The sequence below is a fragment of the Delphinapterus leucas genome, chromosome 9 (assembly GCF_059928025.1).
Source record: "Delphinapterus leucas isolate spDelLeu-1000000601 "Yukka" chromosome 9, BTC_Dleu_Yukka2, whole genome shotgun sequence".
Classification (NCBI taxonomy): domain Eukaryota; kingdom Metazoa; phylum Chordata; class Mammalia; order Artiodactyla; family Monodontidae; genus Delphinapterus; species Delphinapterus leucas.
This window is the reverse complement of record NC_143137.1, coordinates 19,802,728-19,824,897: the sequence shown is the minus strand read 5'-3', so window position 1 is coordinate 19,824,897 and position 22,170 is coordinate 19,802,728. Positions and strand designations below refer to the sequence as shown.

General features: G+C 37.2%; 1 protein-coding gene across 3 annotated transcripts in view; it reads right to left on the bottom strand.

Moving 5' to 3' along the window:
* The window catches only part of CHCHD3 (coiled-coil-helix-coiled-coil-helix domain containing 3), a 316,341-nt gene that overhangs the window by 247,979 nt on the left and 46,192 nt on the right, over window positions 1-22,170 (bottom strand). For all 3 annotated transcript variants that reach the window (XR_016394280.1, XM_089917385.1, XM_022580882.3), the window contains exon 3: window positions 10,770-10,851. Coding sequence is in view for 2 of the 3 variants with exons in the window: in XM_089917385.1 (XP_089773511.1) it covers window positions 10,770-10,851 (82 nt within the window). In the remaining variant the exon portion in view is untranslated. The remainder of the gene's footprint in view (window positions 1-10,769; window positions 10,852-22,170) is intronic.

Here is a 22,170-nt window from a genome sequence, read left to right as displayed (position 1 = left end):
ATATATTGGGATTTTTATACTACAGAAGGATCTCTTAAATGTCAGAGCACATAAATATTTTCCAGATAATGCCAATCAACCATCCACTGCGCCTACTGGAGCCAGACCCTGGGGAATCTGCTCACAACACAGCAGGGTACAAACTTCTGTAATGACCTTCTTTGCAAATATTTGTAAATTAGAAGTGAGATTCATTGCCTGTGACAGTTGTGAGAACCCTGAGAAAATATTGACTGCTAACTGATCTTTAAGGTCACTTAAAAACTACATTTTTATGATAAAAGCCACTGATAAATATTAGTGGATCAACAGAACTTGTTCCCTGAAAGTTGGTTTTTTTTTTTTTAATTACTATATACCTAGAGATGACTTGCAGGTTGAAGGTATGTAATTTCATAACAACTGTGTAATATGTGTCGATGACTAGAAAACGTTTAACACTACACTAATTTGAAACAAAGATTTATAACTAGTCTCTAGTACCTATAGTCCTTGGTTAATGTCTAATTTTTAAAAGCATAGTTTTTTTGTTTTTAACATAATGTGAAATGTATATGCATATGTATACAGAGTAGACTGCCCTTCCCAGGAGAATGTCAAGATTTTCCAGTACGAATGATTCATTCAATCATTCAATTGAACAAATATTTGTGAGAGTTTACCATGTGAAAGATGCCACACTAGGTAGATGATTTCTTACATTATGTATTTTCAATGTGACACTAGGCCCCCCAAACACTGTTTTTCTATATTGGATTCTTTCCTCCTTCCTTTTTCAGCTTTTTCCTCCAAAGGCAAATAATATCAAATAATAAAATTAAAATGAATTATTATATATAGTGGATTTAAACAGAAGACACCAGCCCTATGAATTTCACCTTTACTATGAGAAACTAAGAAGTATTGATACAAACAAGTTTTAAGCCTTTATTTGATGATATAAGTCCTTATTTGATGTGATGTGATAAATGGAAAAATAAATGGACTGTGCTATACTCTAACTTAACCACACAGCTGATAAAATTTATGACTAATTTATTAAACCAAATAATTTTGCATCTCACAAATCTAATGTAATTGTTCAAGTAATTAAAAATGGGGTAAAATCTCAACTAACATCCACCTAAAAACAGCAAGCAAGTAATCTTGGTTGATGTACAGCTAGTTACAACATCAAGTAACTATTCCCTTTCTTCTTGGCTTCCTGAAAAAGGTTATTAAAATGGAGGCAACTTTCACTTGCCTTTATAGGTATAGAGGTGAAATTCAAATGCCAAAGGTCAGAGGTCAGAAGTAGTCACATTTTTCTTGCTGTCAGAGACTGACTTATGGAGGTGGGGCACAGGAGAGAAGTAAATCACATTTTAAAAGTCTATACTCAAACTGTAGCATATTACATCCTTGCTATACTGGCCAGCTATAGTTGTAACACATTATTGTCAGCTATAATCCAAAACACACAACAGAGTATCACAGCAAAAACAGACTGCTAACACGAGCATTTAGTTTGCTCTTGACTCTCAATACACCAAACAACTATTCCATCCATTATATGTTGTGATAAGCAAACCTACGATTCCAAATTAGATCCAACAATTTTAGTGTGTGTACTAACTTTATGTCAGTGATTCTGGAAGGCATCAAATCACTCAAGATTCTCATAAAACAGAATAAGATCTAAGATAAATTGAATTGAGATTCCATGTGTAAATGTTTTTTAGAAATGAGAATATAACATATACAGCCATAGTGCTTAAAATTAACTATGGCATCGCTGTGGCCCTAGTAGAAACCTCCTCCTCGAAAGCAACTTTTATTAGGCCACATCTGCATATTAGTTTTAAAGAAGTGGAAACTTGGATACACAACAACATCCTACTATACAGCACAGGGAACTATATTCAATATCCTGTGATAAACCATAATGGAAAATAATATAAAAAAGAATTTTTATATGTATAACTGAATCACTTTGCTGTACAGCATAAATTAAGACAACATTGTAAATCAACTATACTTCAATTTAAAAAATAAATGAAAAATAAAGAAGTGGAAACTTAAAGGAGTTCAGGTAAACTCTAAATGGCCTAATAAAGTATCTTCAGTTTAAATGATTTCTGAATGGGTTCTAATGTGTGTGGCATGACCTGTCAGAGATGCCATAAAAGGATTTCTGAATTAGGTAGGAGATGAGGCAGACACTCAAGAAATCATTTCCAGATAATTACCCTAAATGTGACTGGATTAACTACGCCAACCAAAAGACAATGACTGGCTGAATGGATACAAAAACAAGACCCATATATATGCTGTCTACAAGAGACCCACTTCAGACCAAGGGACACATACAGACTGAAAGTGAGGGGATGGAAAAAGATATTCCATGCAAATGGGAATCAGAAGAAAGCTGGAGCAGCAATACTCATATCAGATAAAATAGACTTTAAAATAAAGACTGTTACAAGAGATAAGGAAGGACACTACATAATGATCGAGGGATCAATCCAAGAAGAAAACATAACAATTAAAAATATTTATGCACCCAACATAGGAGCACCTCAATACATAAGGCAAATGCTAACAGCCATAAAAGGGGAAATTGACAGTAACACAATAATACTGGGGGACTTTAACACCCCACTTACAACAATGGACAGATTATCCAGAGAAAATACATAAGGAAACACAAGCTTTAAATGACACAATAGACCAAACAGATTTAATTTTTATTTACAGGACATTCCACCTGAAAGTGGAAGAATACACTTACTTCTCAAGTGCACATGGACCATTCTCCAGGACAGATCACATCTTAGGTCACAAATCAAACCTTGGTAAATTTAAGAAAACTGAAATCCTATCACGCATCTTTTCCAACCACAATGTTATGAGATTAGAAATCAATTACAAGAAAAAAATTGCAAAAACCAAACACATGGAGGCTAAACAATATGCTACTAAATAACTAAGAGATCACTGAAGAAATCAAAGGTGAAATCAAAAAATACCTAGAGACAAATGACGATGAAAACACAATGACCCAAAACCTATGGGATGCAGCTAAAGCAGTTCTAAGAAGGAAGTTTAAACCAATACAATCCTACCTCAAGAAGCAAGAAAAATCTCAAATGAACAATCTAACCTTACACCTAAAGGACCTAGAGAAAGAAACAAAAAAAACCCAAAGTTAGTAGAAAGAAAGAAATCATAAATATCAGAGCAGAAATAAATGAAATAGAAACAAAGAAAATAAGAGCAAAGATCAATAAAACTAAAAGCTGTTTCTTTGAGAAGATAAACAAAATTGATAAACCTTTAGCCAGACTCATCAAGAAAAAGAGGGAGAGGACTCAAATCAATAAAATTAGAAATGAAAAAGGAGAAGTTACAACAAACACTGCAGAGATACAAAGGATCATGAGAGACTACTACAAGAAACTCTATGCCAATAAAATGGAGAACACGGAAGAAATGGACAAATTCTTAGAAAGACAGAACCTTCCAACACTGAACCAGGAAGAAATAGAAAATATGAACAGACCAATCACAAGTAATGAAATTGAAACTGTGATTTAAAATCTTCCAACAAACAAAAGCCCAGGACCAGATGGCTTCACAGGTGAATTCTATCAAACATTTAGAGAAGAGCTAACACCCATCCTTCTCAAACTCTTCCAAAAAACTGCAGAGGAAGGAACACTCCCAAACTCATTCTATGAGGCCACCATCACCCTGATACCAAAACCAGACAAAAACACTACAAAAAAAGAAAATTACAGACCAACATCCCTGATGAATACAGACGCAAAAATCCTCAACAAAATACTAGCAAACAGAATCCAACAACACATTAAAAGGATCAGACACCATGATCAAGTGGGATTTATCCCAGGGATGCAAAGATTCTTCAATATATGCAAATCAATCAATGTGATATACCATATTAAACTGAAGAAATAAAAACCACATGATCATCTCAACAGATGCAGAAAAAGCTTTTGACAGAATTCAACACCCATTTATGATAAAAACTCTCCAGAAAGTGGGCACAGAAGGAAGCTACCTCAACATAATAAAAGCCGTATATGACAAACCCACAGCAAACATCATTCTCAATGGTGAAAAACTGAAAGCATTTGCTCTAAGATCAGGAACAAGACAAGGATGTCCACTCTTGCCACTATTATTCAACATACTTTTGCAAGTCCTATTGCAAGTCCTAGCCACAGCAATCAGAGAAGAAAAAGAAATAAAAGGGTACTTCCCTGGTGGTGCAGTGGTTAAGAATTAGCCTGCCAATGCAGGGGACACAGGTTTGAGCTCTAGTCCGGGAAGATCCCACATGCCGCGGAGCAACTAAGCCTGTGTGCCACAACTACTGAGCCTGTGCTCTAGAGCCCACAAGCCACAACTACTGAGCCCACGTGCCACAACTACTGAAGCCCGCGCACCTACAGCCTGTGCTCTGCAACAAGAAAAGCAACCACAATGAGAAGCCCGCACACCACAACAAAGAGTAGCCCCCACTCGCCGCAACCAGAGAAGGCCTGCATGCAGCAACGTAGACCCAATGCAGCCAAAAATAAATAAATAAAAATAAATTTATTTTTTTAAAAAAAAGAAATAAAAGGAATACAAACTGTAAAAGAAGTAAAACTGTCACTGTTTGCAGATGACATGATACTATACATAGAAAATCCTAATGATGCCACCAGAACACTACTAGAGCTAATTGATGAATTTGGTAAAGTTGCAGGATACAAAATTAATGCACAGAAATCACTTGCACTCCGATACACTAACAATGAAAGATCAGAAAGAGAAATTAAGGAAATAATCTTATTCACCGTTGCAACAAAAAGAATAAAATACCTAGGAATAAACCTACCTAAGGAGGTAAAAGGCCTGTACTCAGAAAACTGTAAGACACTGATGAAAGGAATCAAAGATGACACAAACAGATGGAGGGATATACCATGTTCTTGAACTGGAAGAATCAATATTGTGAAAATGACTATACTACCCAATGCAACCTACAGATTCAATGCAATTCCTATCAAATTACCAATGGCATTTTTCACAGAACTAGTACAAAAAATCTTAAAATTTGTATGGAGACACAAAAGACCCCAAATAGCCAAAGAAATCTTGCGGGGGGGAAAAAAAAAAACGGAGCTGGAGGAATCAGACGCCCTGACTTCAGACTACACTACAAAGCTACAGTAATCAAGACAGTATGGTACTGGCACAAAAACAGAAATATCTATCAATGGAACAGAATAGAAAGCCCAGAGATAAACCCACGCACCTATGATTAACTAATCTATGACAAAGGAGGCAAAGATACACAATGGAGAAAGGACAGTCTCTTCAATAAGTGGAGCTGGGAAAACCAGACAGCTAGATGTAAAAGAATGAAATTAGAACACTCCCTAACACCATACACAGAAGTAAACTCAAAATGGATTAAAGATCTAAATGTAAGGCCAGACACCATAAAACTCTTAGAGGAAAACTTAGGAAGAACACTCTGACATAAATCACAACAAGATACTTTTTGACCCACCTTCTAGAGTAATGGAAATAAAAACAAAAGGAAACAAATGGGACCTAATGAAAATTAAAAGCTTCTGCACAGCAAAGGAAACCATAAACAAGACAAAAAGACAACCCTCAGAATGGGAGAAAATATTTGCAAATGAATCAACAGACAAAGGATTAATCTCCAAAATATACAAACAGCTCATGCAGCTCAATATTACAAAAAAAAAAAAAACCCAATCAAAACATGGGCAGGGGCTCCCCTGGTGGCGCAGTGGTTGAGAGTCCGTCTGCCGATGCAGGGGGCACGGGTTCGTGCCCCAGTCCAGGAAGATCCCACATGCCGCAGGGCGGCTGGGCCCATGAGCCATGGTCGCTGAGCTTGTGCGTCCGGAGCCTGTGCTCCGCAACGGGAGAGGCCACAACAGTGAGAGCCCCGTGTACAGCAAAAAAAAAAAAAAAAGAAAAAAAATGGGCAGAAGACCTAAATAGACATTTCTCCAAAGAAGACATCCAGATGGCCAAGAGGCATATGAAAAGCTGCTCAACATCACTAATTATTAGAGAAATGCAAATCAAAACTACAATGAGGTATCACCTCACACTGATCAGAATGGCCATCATTGAAAAATCTACAAACAATAAATGCTGGAGAGGATGTGGAGAAAAGGAAACCCTCCTGCACTATTGGTGGAAATGTAAATTGATAGAGCCACTATGGAAAACAGTATAGAGGTTCCTTAAAAAACTAAAAATAGAATTACCATAAGATCCAGCAATCCTACTGGGCATATACCCAGAGAAAAACATAACTCAAAAAGACACATGCACCCCAACGTTCATTGCAGCACTACTTACAATAGCCAGGTCGTGGAAGCAACCTAAATGTCCATCAACAGACAAATGGATAAAGAAGATGTGGTACATATATACAACGGAATATTACTCAATCATAAAAAGGAACGAAATTGGGTCATCTGCAGAGATATGGATGAACCTAGAGACTGTCATACAGAGCCAAGTCGGAAGGAGAAAAACAAATATTGTATATTAACACATATATGTGGAATCTAGAAAAATGGTACAGATGAACCGGTATGCAAGGCAGAAACAGAGACACAGACATAGAGAACAAACGTATGGACACCAAAGGAGGAAGTGGGGGTGGGATGAATTGGAAGATTGGGATTGACATATATACACTAACTAATATGTATAAAATAGATAACTAATGAGAACCTGCTGTATAGCACAGGGAACTCCACTTTGCTGTACAGCAGAAACTAATACAACGTTGTAAAACAACTATACCCCAATTAAAAAAAAAAAAATCATTTCCAACCTAACAGAGGTTATGGTCTAGAGTATGTACAGACTGTACTGACAAAATACAGTTCTAGGACCCTATTTGCCCACGTTTCCACATGCCTGAAAGCACCTCACACTTGCAGTCTGCCAGCCTGATCCTGAATAGTTGGCATAGCTTGCACATAAGCATCAAAATTTGCAAAACTGGTGTCAGCAGCCTGGAAAAATCCCAGGTACAACAGCAGAATGCTGTGTCATCAAGGTTTTGATGGCACAGAATATGATACCGTGTGGAAAAACAAAGATATCAAGACCCTGAGTCACAGAACAATTTAGAAGAATTAGAACCAACATGAACAGGTTTTGAGTCCCTTAACCTTGGGTTTCTCACTATCAGCACTACTGACATTCTGGGCCAGATAATTCTTTGTTTTTTTGTAAGGTTTGTCTTTTTTGGGGGGTGGGGGGTATCCTGTGCATTACAGAATGTTTAGCAGTATCCCTGGCCTCTACCCACTAGATGCCAGTAAGACCTAACTAGTTGTGACAGCCAAAAAACGTCTCCAGACATTTTCATGTGTCCCCTGGAAACCAAAATCTCCCCTAGCTGACATGCCTTAACCTATTTATTTCACTTACATTTTCCTTGTTATGAACATACAAGTGATAGGTTTTTAGAAATTCAAAGTCAGTCTTAATGAGCTCTTTCAATAAAAAAATTCTAAGATATAAACTACTGGGTTATTATCTGCAGCAATTTTTTTCTTAGTGGTACGTCAAATACAATGCTTCTTAGAAATCGATGGCATCTTCAATTCAATGAAATTCAGCCACCCACCATCCTTTCCCCTTTATCATGGAACCGTCATCCTGGAGAATTACTTCCTCCTCACTGTGTAAAGTTTTAAGTACTACCCAGTTCTTCCCTACCTAGTGGTTCTCTAGTCTTCCTTTTGATTCCTTTCAACTAATATTCTTCTAAAAATTTCCTTGCTTCCCAAGTTGGCCAGAGTTAAGTTCCAGTCTTTCAACCAAAAAAACCTAACTGAAACAAGGTCCTTATTAAGCTAGCCTGACGGAAGATATTTCAGAGTATTTCCCTGCCATGAAATTCACCAACCTATTAAAAATGTTGGTGCTTCTCCTTACCATTCACCATATAGGTGGAGTGAATGGGGTACAGATGAAACAAGAATTGTTGTAACAGTGTCATGGGGATTCACTGTACCCTTCTGTTTTTGAAGGTGTTTTAAAGTGTCCATAATAAAAAGGTTAAAAATTATAACTATCCTATAAAGAAAAATATCACAATGGAAATAATTTCCAAAGTCCTTTCTGCGTACGTTGGATCCCTTACACTTTCATGTGCCTATGCCCCAATCTTAAGGGCTTAGGAACTCAACTACAGTTATGGGTACATCTGGGGTGAAAAGAGAAGACTTGGAAAGCCAGGCATATACCACTGGCAGTCCAGGACACAAGGAACCATCCTCTAAAACTGCTTCCAAGGCTTTACTCAATTAAGGCAACAGATACAATTATCTATAAATGCTTTGTTTCTCCAAAAAGTTGCTTTTAAAAGATGGCACAGAAAACCTTTTTAATGCTTTTTCTGAAGTTTCTTCTCTGGTTGAAAAAAAGGAAAAACATAGGTATTGATTCTTCTAAGAAGTATCATACAGATAAACACACACTTTTTGCCAAGATTTGACAGCTGGAAGTTTGCATGAAGAAGGCTTCAAACAAAACATATTTTTTAAAGAGAAAACAATAAAAAAAGGCTGTACCACCCTCTGTTCCCCTTAAAAGTGACAGAAAATAAATTCTTTATCAGTAGTCATTTGTCCCAGGTTACAGCTAGGCTGCCAACCCCAGTCCACATGAGAGATGAAATCAGCCCTCACTGGCACCTTGTATCCATCTCATCTGCCCTTTACCTTTCATAGAACAGGAGAACAAATGGGAGCTAAGTCATGGAGGGGAAAAAAAAAAACCCACCACAGTGAGAATTACTGTAACAAAAGCTTGTACCATAGGGGAAGAAAGGAAGACAAAAAATTCCTATGTGAAATATAATAAGCAAAGTAAATATGAAGGTCTAACCAAAAATTCCTGATTAAAATAAAATTCAATTAAAAGTAATAAAATTTCAAAGACAAGGAATTCTACCATAACACATTGATTTTCTCTGCTTCTTAATGAAAATGGTCTGAATTTTTCTGAATATTTTAACTTCACTATCTAATTATATACTCCATCAACCTAACCCCAATTAAATAATTATGAAGTGCTGCGTGGGAAACTACTGAAATATGCATAGACACTTTTAGCAGTACTAACTACATCTTGATTTTTAAAACCCTAAGCCATGAGCCTTCTCTCTTTCCTGAGAAAAATGGTGGTCTTAATGTACAGTAAAACTCATGTCCTGTTCTACACATTTCAGGCAAATCGGACCTAGCTTATTTAGCACTTCGTCAAAGAGAAGAAATGTTAGAGAACATTTCATAAACCCTCACTTTAGAGATGAAATATTTAAGGCCCAAAGAGGTTAAATTATACACTGAAGCCCCTATAGCCAGTGAAGATGAGAATCCAATTCAAAGATTCCTTACATTAGCTCTCTCAAGCAAACTAGTGAAGCAGCCCAACACACACACACACACACACACACACACACAATCTTACAAACCATCTACTGGTAGTAGTCATTGTGCATGTGAAAGATATTTGCATAATCATATAATAATAATGCTTTGTGCTATATGGCAATTTCAGAAATAGCACAGATGGAAAGCACTTGACTCTATCTTGGATTAAAATGTATCCACATATTTCTATGAGTAAGTATATACTTTAAGTCTTTAAAAAGTAGTACTTTTACCAAAAAAAAATTATCTATGTTGTTTTGAATATTGCTTTCTTTTCAGTTTACAGCCTTTCAACATCTTTTTGAATCAGCACATAAGATCTACTTGACTGTCTAATATTCCACTGTAACAAAATTCCGTGTACCATAATTCACTCATGCAGCCCTCCATGATGGGCATCTGGATTGCTTCCAGTTTTCTATTACAAAAACATTTCAGTGAACATTCTTTTAGCAGCTACTGTTAGTAGAAGTAGTAATAATGACAACAATAATATAGATGTATACAAAAAAATCTAGAGGAATGAAATGTTCAAGAGTGGTTATCTCTGTAGGATGAAATTACAGAGGATTTTGTTTTTTCAACCTTACACTTATCTGTAACATCTTTGATTTTTTTAAGTGAGCATACTACTAATCAGAGCTACTTACTAACATGGGTACTATCTATAACATATAACATTCATTATTAGCTACAATATTGTTAACCTTAATACCCATAATAGACGATGTGATTTTCAATCATAAATATATTCATTAATTTTGAACCTAGCCTGAGAAGTGCCAGGAGAATCCTCAAGAACTACTTCTCACATATTGAAAAAACAGGGCTCAATTATTCATGCAACTAAGAAGTACACAAGAAATGGTCATTTACAATTGAGTTTGGGAAGGGAATAACCTAGGGCTTTAACAAGCACAATCCAGGGCTTCCCTGGTGGCGTAGTGGTTGAGAGTCCGCCTGCCGATGCAGGAGACAGGGGTTCGTGCCCCGGTCCAGAAAGATCCCACATGCCGTGCCATGGCCGCGGAGCCTGCGCGTCTGGAACCTGTGCTCCGCAACGGGAGAGGCCACAACAGTGAGAGGCCTGCGTACCACAAAAAAAAAAAAAAAAAAAAAAACAAGCACAATCCAAAACCAAAAACAGCCACGTTCATACATGTTCAGCCAAATACAAATGATGAGTCTTATTATAATCATTCTTCTTCAAAAATATTTCATAAATATGACAAGTCTGCCAAAATCTGTCTCAAACACCATGAAGCTCACCGTTTCTGATTTTCAGATTCTTTCTTGGCCTCCTCCAATGCCAGCTCCTCAGCCACTCTTCTTTTCAATTCTTCATCAGAAACTAAAATCAATAAAGAGGGGAAGGAGATAAAACAAGTGACTTCTTTAAACAAAAGCATGAGAATACTCAGGAAGACAAAGCTGAGACTAGATCTTAATAGGCAAAGTTTTGCCAGCTGGTCAGTGTCTCCTTGGAACCACCTAAGCAGGGTGGAAAAGACCAATTAGTGCACTTCAGGAGTAATTTAATCAAGAGTTCCCTGGTGACCTAGAAATCTCCACACCTGCCAGAAGTTATAATAAACTCAAGGAGCTGCTTACTGCCCAGTGGGACTGAGCCATTAAGTACAAATTCTTTAAAATGATGTCCTACCATTAAAGTCTGACAACTGCATAGAGGGGGAGGAGAGGGTGTAAGGAAGGGACTTCAGAGAGGAAAATGACACCAAAACATTCCTACTTTGATAATTAAACATTTTAAAAAATCACTTATTAGAGAAAGAAAATCATTTGCAGTTACATTCATTTTTCCATGATTTACAAAAAAGGGAATTTATGACTCATATTTAAAACCATATTTTTTGGAAAACGTCATTCAAATTCAAGTGCCAACAATTGGAGAGAGAGACAGAACAGTGCTGAGAACACGGCTGGGGCTTCTAAATACCTAATGACTTGATCTGAAACATCTGGTCTTTCCAATTAGAAGATTTTGTACAATATGTTTTGTAGGATTCTTACAGCTATGGTAGCAAATAAAATAGACAAATTTTACATACTCTTTAAGAGCCTTCCATAAGAAATAAGCAAGGACTCTTTCCTCTTCAGTACCCAAAACCCACTACCCAAAACTATGACCAAGAAAGCACCAGAAACACTTAAGATCTAGGAATACACACAGGACCTAACAAGTATTTCAACTGGTTGAGCCTACTAGATGGAAACTAGACAGTACTCTCTGCTCTTCAATAACATTTTATTTGATAATCTTGCATTATAAGCACCTTGCCTTACGGAATATGCAAAAAATGAATTACAACCGGATATGCAAAAACTTTAAAATTTAGCTGACACTGGGCAATAACAAAGAAGATACATGAAAGGTCCTAAGGATGTCTTCTCTTACTTGTGGACTATCAGAAAACAACAACATCAAAGGACATTATCAAGAAGGTGAAAAGACAACCCACAGAATGGGAGAAAATACTGGCAAATCATATAGCTGACAAGTGGCTTGTATCCAGAATATACAAAGAATTCTTACAACAGAACAACTGAACAGAACAATAAAATGACAACGAAATTAAAAATGGGCAAAGGACATAAATAGGCATTTCCCCAAAGAAGATATTCAAATGGCCAATAACTGCATGAAAAGTCACTCAACAGCATTCATCATTAGGGAAATGCAAACCAAAACCACAATGACTTACCAATTCAAACCCACTATAATCCAAAGGACAATAACAAGTGCTGGTGAGAATGTGGAGAAATTGAAACCCTCATACATTGCTGGTGGGAACGTAAAATGATGCAGTCACTATAAAAATAGTTTGGCAGTTTCTCAAAATGCTGAACAAAGTTACCATATTATCCAGCAATTCCACTGTTACGTACTGTATATATCCAAGAGAACTGAAAATATGTCTACACAGAAACTTGTACATGAGTATTATGACAGCATTATTCACAATATCCCAACAGTGAAGACAACCTAAATGCTAATCAACTGATGAAGGGATAAACAAAATGTAGTATATCCATTCAGTGTGATATTATTCAGCCATAAATAGTTATGAAGTACTAATATATGCTACAACATGGATGAATCTTGAAAACATTGTGCTAAGTGAAAGAAGCCAGACACAAAAGGTCACATATTGTATGTGCCCACTGATATGAAATGTCTAGAAAGGGCAAATCTGTAGACAAAGGAAGTAGATTAGTGGTCACACAAAATTAATTAATTAAAACTAGAACAGGGAATTGTCTGATTCAGGCAAATCTTAAGACTTTTTTTTTTCAGCATTAAACGTTCAAAATAATACAAATCCCACTAGAGAAATTACAGACAGTAAGAGCTCAGCAAGGAGTCTGGATATGGATAGTCTTTGTTTTTCTATTAGCTAGACTTTAGATAAATCAGTTAACCTATCTGACTTTTGATTTCCTCATCCAAAAACAAAACCGGGTAGGTTACATAGGTGTCAGCTGGCTATGAAGTTCTCAGCTATGCACTCTATAAGGTGATGATTTTCACATTTTCATCTCCTTCTTATAAACAAGCAAAACAACGTGACACATTTTTTCAAGCTCTATTAGTAGCAAAAATTGAGACAAATATTTCACCCAATTAGTACTAACTGATCAAACTATACTCTGAAGTGTACATACCAGTTAGGATCAACACACAGTCAGACCATGTGTAAAATCACACAAATTCCCCTGATTGCTTCAAATTATTGCAGCAAAATTTTTCTCATGCAAAACTCGATCAAATTCTCAATCACAATTCAACTGAATTTCACTCAATTAAAACTAGGCTTCGGTAAGACCTTGGTACACCAGGTCTAAGCATGAAGCAGTGAGATCCGTTTTCTAAGTGAGCTGATACAACATATCTTAGTAGTGCATTGTATGCCTCTTACATAAGGGCTTGCTACCAGGGGAAGAGCCAAAATCAGCAGTGAGCTTTTCATGATGATGTGATAAACCTGGAAGGGAACGGTAAGGACTCCATTACCACATGGCGACCAGCTGGGTGGCTGGGAAGGTAGCCATGCAAGAGAGACTGCAGAGAAGGAAACGCAGCTTCAAGGCTTGTCTTCCTTCTCTATATACACTCCTGCCTCTCATGCCTGCCAAGCCACCTGCCGTGGGGTGAGGCGGTAAATACTGATAGATGGAGATAATGGTGGTATCACCTAGGGAGGCCAAGAGGGGAGGGAGAAAGATGGGAAGAGGAAGCACAAGAGATGCAAAGGTCAGGGAAGCTCCAGAAGCCACTGAAGAAGACATGCCCAAGGGACCGGCTAGCTCACATCACTTCTGGTCAGTCGAGGGACTAAAGCATAGCTGTCTCTCTAATGCCCTAGCTATTTCTGGAAAAGAAACACACACACAAACACACAAAACTTTTGGGTCTCACGTCCAAGGTCACAGCTGAAAAAGTAATTACCTTAGCTATAATGGAGAATTTAAAATAACAAAAGATAAAACATGACCAAGCATAAAGAGTTTAAAATCTAAAATAGCAATTCAAAGCCCAGGCAGGAAAATAAACCAGCGTGGTAATGGGTTTTGAGCAAATCTAAGTTTCAAGTTATTTGTTTTTCAATCAATAGAATACAGAAAGCAACAACATATTTCTTCTGATAGGTCTGGTCCAAAGTGCATAAGGGAAAAAGATATACCATCTGGAGACCAATATTCAAAATGGCTTTTCTGAAAACACTCTTTTCAGCTTCAGGATCTGAACATTCTCTCAAATAAAACTGTTATTAAACTAAAAGGTCAGTGTTTCAGGATGGACTACTTTAAAAGAAGCACAGAAAGGCCAACTTTGCCTATTAGCACAGTGAGTTTCCCGTAGATCTTTGAGGACTGGCAGAGTTTGTGAAATGAGAAAAAGTAAAAATGAGAAACTTTCAAGCCATATAAATCAGACTGGCCATGGAAACCTGCAAAACAAGTTCCGGCTCAGTAAGTAGGGTTCTAAAACTTTCACATAACGTACACACTTCCCTTTTAAAATGTATTAAGACAAAAGGATGCTTTCTTCACACACTTGTACTCTGTACTTGCTAAAATGTTCTCAGAAGCGATTTTTTTTTCTTCAATGAACACAAAGACTGGCATTTTGTCAGTTAGTTATAGGTGATACAACACTAACCATAAAACACGTGAGAAAAAAATCAAGCATTACAATGGCCTGGTTAGAGCAAGTCGGTCCTAAACCCTTTATTTGAAACTACTATTGAAAATAAGAAATATTTGTATTAAAAGCAGCTCAAATTTTTGTTCGTTTTTAGTAAACAACATTCTAAACAAATGTTTTGGTTAGTCCAAAGGCAGCTTTACTGACTGCCTAGCAATCTTTTGCTCCCCTTAACCACATTCTAAATTTTTAAGTTAAATTCTTAAGAAATTCTAAGAATCTCTAATTTCTAATTTCAGGATCAAATAAAAAACTCCTAACCTTATACTACATGATTCTTAGTATTCTTAGGAACTGTGAATACCATGGTCTTAATTCTCAGAGAAAGTGTAGCATACATTTATTACACCTCACCTGTGTTCTATGTTACATGTTCTATGTTAGTGTCCTAATTCTGTTTTCAGAAACTGGTTAAACGAGGGGTAGAGAGGGAAGGGGTGGAGAAGATGGGACACTATATTTAAGACAGTTCCTTGAATGGTGGACAGAAATGACTCCAAAAGATGAAATGACTTTATGAATGGCTCATCATCTATGAAAAAAACAAAGACTGAAAATACAACCATGATTGGAGACTTACACAGATTCCCTGGACCTCAAGGGACATACCAATTTCCTTTGTAACTTTTTCCGCTATGACTTTCCCTTTCTTTCATTTTCCTAGCATAATCCTTACAGTATAATTCCCTCCCCAATTACAGTATTTCTGAAACAATCTCCGCAAGTTACTTAATAAAAATTATGGCTTGCCTATTAGAAAAATGTCAGGTCCTTTGGGATTTTTCCTTTATTCCATTTCTTTCTGGTTTTACCATTTACTGATACATACCATGTCCAATTTTATAAGCCCTATTATTTTCATATGCTAGTTTAAAAACACCAAAGAGAACTATGAAAATCTACTCTCAGAAGAAAATAAATGTATGTAATTGCACAGCACAAGCAGCAGATTTTAGATAAACACTGGACTCTGCCAGGATTGAGATAGCTGAGCCAAAGCTTATACCGTAAGATACAGCCAAATTAAATTTTCAGCTCCACAGAAATATCCATTAATCTTATAATTTCAACAAATTCATTAATACAAAAAAAGCACCGACTGTTTAAAAAATAATAACGGAAGCATCCATGCAATCAATGAAATACAACACACAGTTTATCAGAAGTAAATGACTCACAGCATGTGGGTTGCAGGATAAATCTTGTCTTGCTCCTTATCTTATAAAAGGTACAGAGTTTGATTAGAAGAGTCAAAAGATGGCTAGAATAAATCTCAGGGGTCAGAAAGAAACATGTAACAGTTTGCCATTATCCATTTGTGGCACCATCTAGTTAGCAGACAAACCTGAGTTAAACACACACACACAGTGTGTTAAGTATGATGATATTCAGCTGACAATAACATTTACTATCACCTTAAGGATAACGTACCCTAAGACTGCCTTCAAAAAAATGCCATTTGTCTAGATACCCGGCAGGGTAACTGAGGCCACTTATACATTAAAGCTAACGACAATGTTGGAATGAAAATCCTTAACTGCAGTTTCAAAACCATAAATATCAAATGAGAAGACACCGTGTTACAGTTTGGCAACCTAAACATTAACTGTATCAGGTTAATGGCTTATTTTGTAGTATTATTGCTCCATCAGGATTTATATACCTTCATAAATTTCTAATTTGAATGGCATAATATGCAAATAATGTCCATTTGATTGTTTGCTTCACAGCAAGCACTCGTGGAAACCAGCTCCACAATACATTCTATGTGAAAACAAAGATCAATACCAGACTGCAGATGTTGTATAGCAACAGACAAGCTCATCACTCATATTCTACAGTTTCCACATCTTTAAGTAGACAATTCATAAAACCAGTATTGAGAATCAGATACACCCAGTATTTCATGTCTTAATATCCTGAATAATAGTTGCAAGACCTCACAAAGCCTCTAGGAAAATAAGATCTATAATTTAAATTAAAAAATAATAATTACCTCTGGATATTGCTTTTTGATGCATAGCTTAATTTTTTTGTTTGTTTCACAAATGGATGTATTTTGTTCACTGGAGATAAAACTATCAATTCAACAGCGTTAAATCTCCAGCCCCAAATGAAGTACCAAAACCACCCAAACCTGTTTCTTTCTTTCCAACAGCCCTGAGTGTGGCTGCATTCAAAGGCTTCTCCATAAAGACTCATGACATTCAAAGAGGACCAAGCTGGAAATAAAGGCGGTTCCCATCTAGCCCTGGTTTTGCCACAATTCGTTTTTGTGATTTTGCTCAAAAACACATCATTGCTTTAGGCCGAAGCTGTCTCCTCTATAAAATGAGAACCCAAACTAGAAAATCTCCAACAGCCGTCCCCTTATACAGCAGTGTTAAATGGGACTGAATTCATGCTTGAGCCTCCACTTCCCCTTAAAGCCTGGTAACATGAAGGTGAAAGAATAAAAGGGTCTATCGTTGACAACATATACTGCCAATTGTTCCTCTGAAGTGACACTCCACTCATTTGGAAAAACTGTCAAATACCCTGCAAACTAACAAAAACATCCTCTAGGCTTTACAGACAAAGCAAAAATAAAGAGGGAAGGAAGGACAGGGTGGGAGAGGGAGGAATATTGTGCAGGCTCTTCTAGGCATATAGCAGATGTTCAATAAAAATGTGTTAATCGTTTGATCTGTGGAGTCAAACATCAGTCATTAGGTGAAATGAGTCACCAACTTTTTGGGTAGCTTAGGGACGATTTAGAAAAAACATAGCACACACTCTGCAAAATCCCATATAATCTAAGTAAAAAATGTGGACTGCCATTCAAAAAAGAAATTCAAGACAAATAAGCACCTTCTCCCCAACTCTCCACGCCACTGCCGCCACCACCAACCACCACCAGGTTTCTGTTCTTGTGGACCCTGCTGTACAGAAAATTGAGCCACCACTACCAACAGTATATTTTTTATAAAGGAGAGAAGGATGGGTATTCATTATAAGCTTACTGTACTGGCTATAAGGTTTATTTTAATGCTTAAGCTCAGGTTTCTATTCTACGGTCAACTATATGAAGTTATTTTTGTTTGTTTAATTATTTTCTCCCAAATCAAGTGACCTCAAGGAATACACAAACTAGGGGAATCAATCAATTCACTAGGTAGTAAATCCACATTGACTTAATCCTATGCTAGGCTTTATAAGAGACGGAGACATATGGTCCCTACCATTAAGGAGATAAGAGTCTGAGTTATTAAAATTGTACTTTGAGGGTTTAGTATTAATGACACTTACAAAGGCGGGCTGTAGTCATGGAGTATTTCATGAAGGAGGAGGGACACAAGCAAGGACATTCGTTAGACAGATGGAAAGGAAACCAAACAAAGCTTGTTTGTAAGAAAAAAAAAAATGAAGGGTAAATTATGCTCAATTGTGAGGAGCCTTGAAAACTAGGCAGGAGTTTGGGTAAGAAATATTAATAGGGCATCATGGACAGTTGTTTAAAAATGAAAATAATGAACATTTTGGTACATGATTCTTTTTGAATTATGGTTTTCTCAGGGTATATGCCCAGTAGTGGGATTGCTAGGTCGTATGGTAGTTCTATTTGTAGTTTTCTAAGGAAGCTCCATACTGTTCTCCATAGTGGCTGTATCAATTTACATTCCCACCAACAGTGCAAGAGGGTTCCCTTTTCTCCACACCCTCTCCAGCATTTATTGTTTGTAGATTTTTTGATGATGGCCATTCTGACCGGTGTGAGATGATACCTCACTGCAGTTTTGATTTGCATTTCTCTAATGATTAATGATGTTGAGCATTCTTTCATGTGTTTGTTGGCAATCTGTGTATCTTCTTTGGAGAAATGTCTATTTAGGTCTTCTGCCCATTTTTTGATTGGGCTGTTTGTTTTTTCGTTTTTGAGCTGCATGTAAATTTTGGAAATTAATCCTTCATCAGTTGCTTCATTTGCAGATATTTTCTCCCATTCTGAGGGTTGCCTTTTTGTCTTGTTTATGGTTTCCTTTGCTGTGCAAAAGCTTTTAAGTTTCATTAGGTCCCAATTGTTTATTTTTGTTTTTATTTCCATTTCGCTAGGAGGTGGGTCAAAAAGGATCACTGCAGCTCTATTTACAATAGCCAGGACATGGAAGCAACCTAAGTGTCCATCAACAGATGAACGGGTAAAGAAGATGTGGCACATATATATACAATGGAATATTACTCAGCCATAAAAAGAAACAAAATTGAGTTATTTGTAGTGAGGTGGATGGACCTAGAGTCTGTCATAGAGTGAAGTTAAGTCAGAAAGAGAAAAACAAATACCGTATGCTAACACATATATATGGAATCTAAGAAGAAAAAAAAAAGGTCATGAGGAACCTAGGGGTAAGACAGGAATAAGGATGCAGACCTGCTAGAGAATGGACTTGGGGATATGGGGAGGGGGAGGGGGAGGCTGTGACGGGGTGGGGGAGTGGCATGGACATATATACACTACCAAGCGTGGGATGGATAGCTAGTGGGAAGCAGCCGCATGGCAAAGGGAGATCAGCTCGGTGGTTTGTGACCGCCTTAGAGGGGTGGAATAGGGAGGGTGGGAGAAAGGGAGACGCAAGAGGGAAGAGATATGGGAACTCGTGTATAACTGATTCACTTTGTTGTAAAGCAGAAACTAACACACCATTGTAAAGCAATTATACTCCAATAAAGATGTTAAAAAAAAAGAAAATAATGCAGTGAAATGGGCATTACAAGAAGTCTAATCTGGCAAAGATATGCAGATTAACTGGATGGGGAAAGCGTAAAGCAATGAGTGGTTCTCAAAGTACAGCCTCATTTTCTCTGCCCAGCCCCCCCCCACTCCCCATCCCCCAGCAGCATCACTTGGAACTTGTTAGAAATGCAAATGTTTCAGACTCACCCCAGAACTATACATCAGAAACCCTGGGGGGAGGGGCCCAGCAATCTGTGTGCTAACAAGCCCACCAGATTTCAGATGCTTGCTCAAGTTTGAGAGACACGGGCATAAGGTGATGAGGATACTGGCCATAAAGATGGAGTCTAAGATGCAAGGGCTTTCATGGGAAAAACTGGTCATCTGTTACTGACCGAGAGATGAAAGAGAAAGAAGTCAAAGGTGCACCCAGATGCCAGAAAACTAATACCCATGATGGTCAATTAAGGAAAGAAGGAGAGGCTGTTTGGGGAAGAAAGATAATGAGTTCAGTTTCAGACACAGTCAATTGAAAGTAATGGTAGAATCACCACATGGAATTGTACGCAATTAGATATTTGAACCTGAAATTCAGATTTGATTTGAGACTTGGCTGGAAATGCTGATTTGGGAATGACTGTTACAGATCTCAGCTCAGTGAATTCTCTTGGAAAAAAATAAAATGTATAAAGAGAAAAGAGTAGAAGGCTAGGAATAGGCCTTAAGAATTCATCAGATGAAGGAGAGGAGAGAAAGAAGAACATCATTAGAGACAAAGAAGGAATGGAATGGAATGGAAGAAATGAACCAAGGTACCATGTGCAGAAATGATAAACAGATTTCATCTCATGTGCCAATTCCGATCAACTGGCAGCAGCGGCCTGGGGTGCTGTGTGTAGGACTCCAAGGCCTAGTCCAGGTTCAGGAAGGAGGAAGATCTGGCAGCATGGCTTACAATTACCTATCATCCCAGGGAGTGCATGGAAATCAGATGGTTTGGGCATCAGGAATCAGTGGGAGGAGGACAACAGAAGGCAGCAATTATAGGCCTCTCTTCAAGTTTAGAAATGAAACAAAAAGGAATGAGGTGGAAAAATTATAAATAAAAGATGATTTTCACAATTGGTGGAGATCTGTGCGTGTTTGAAGGGCAGTCATAATCAGTAATCTGCAACTAAATTATAAAACACTGATGAATGCTAGTGATTGTTGCTCGAAAGTAATTTAGAATAAAATGTATACATTATTCAATACCTGGTTGTACAGTAACACAGACCAATTCACATTGACCTATCATATTTCAGTCCACCTTCCTAATTATCACACTGATGCAAGCAAGGTTCATAGCACATTTTTTAAAACGTATATTTTATAACAGTAAAACAGTGGACAAGCCTACTTCCATGTGCTAAAAAGCTTTAACCAAGACTAATGTCCTTACCTAAGTAACTTGCTTTGGTAAATAGAAAATCAAAACCATTCCAATACTTAAGAGTCATAAATCATTCTTCCTTCTTCCTATTGTTATGAACTACTGTGTGCTTTTTAGCAATAAAAACTGTATTTTATCCAAAAAATCCATTAACTGCTAACAAAATTCCTAAATTCAACTAAAATATTTAGTACTTCAAACTCTGACCAACACTATTTTCTAAGGAAGACTTTAAATGTATCTTTGCACGTAATCAAAGCCCGAGGAAATCAAAAGACTCAAAAGTCTGAAAATAAAATCTATCTTCTAATCCACCTACAGCCCTGGGAAATGTCAACTAACTCCAATCTCATGACTTTTCTTCTTTTAAATGAAAATAAAAGTTCTGACCCAATTACGGCCCTTTTTATAAGGGGGGAAAAAAAAGAGTCCTATTTCTAGATACTGGCCCACTACTAGGCAGCAGAAATAGCTGGAGGATCACATATAGTCAGACCTCTGGGCTTCAGTGGCTTCATTTACAGCCCATTAGGGTGCGATGCCAAAAAGGACCTATTTAACCCACAAGCTAACCGCTGCAGAACAACGGCCTCTCCTGGGAAGTTTTAAATAAAGCAGATTTTACACCCATGCTTGATTCATATGTTATTTATGGTAGTTCAAATATATTAAAACTGTGAGACAGCATAATACATATTGGTATAACACTTCTCATTAAACTATTGTGCAATACCCTGTGCTTTGTATTTTTTATTTAATTCACACTGTGATAATTAGGTCAGCCTCTCTTTTATCTATAACCCTGTTATTTTTTCCTTCATCTAACGAATATCCACCTATTGTTCAGAAAACACTATTTCAATGTAGTCGTAAGTGGTCATAATCTCTAATAAAACAAAAATAATTCTCTGTGAAGAATTGTGGAAGCTCTGTGAATTCACTGATCACAGACGACTTCACCATCTTTAAGGCACAAGACTGTGCACAAGAATTTCAAGAACAAAGGCCCTGTCCTATCCTTAAATGCAAGAACGTACTTAACCTTTTTTCTAAAAGTAAAATAAATTATCCACAGTCGAGTTAGACTGAACAGAATAGTAAAAACATTTATTATGATTATATCCCTAATGATCCACAAATTTCCTTCATACCAATGTTATATAGAGAAAGGAGGTGGAACACTCTGTCTTTCAGAAGTGGTTCATTTGTGTAACTTACACCATGAGCTATGTAAGGCTCCAGGATGTAAATCCTTCAGAACACCTGGGATGACATAAAAGGTCCTTGTTCAGACCGTGGT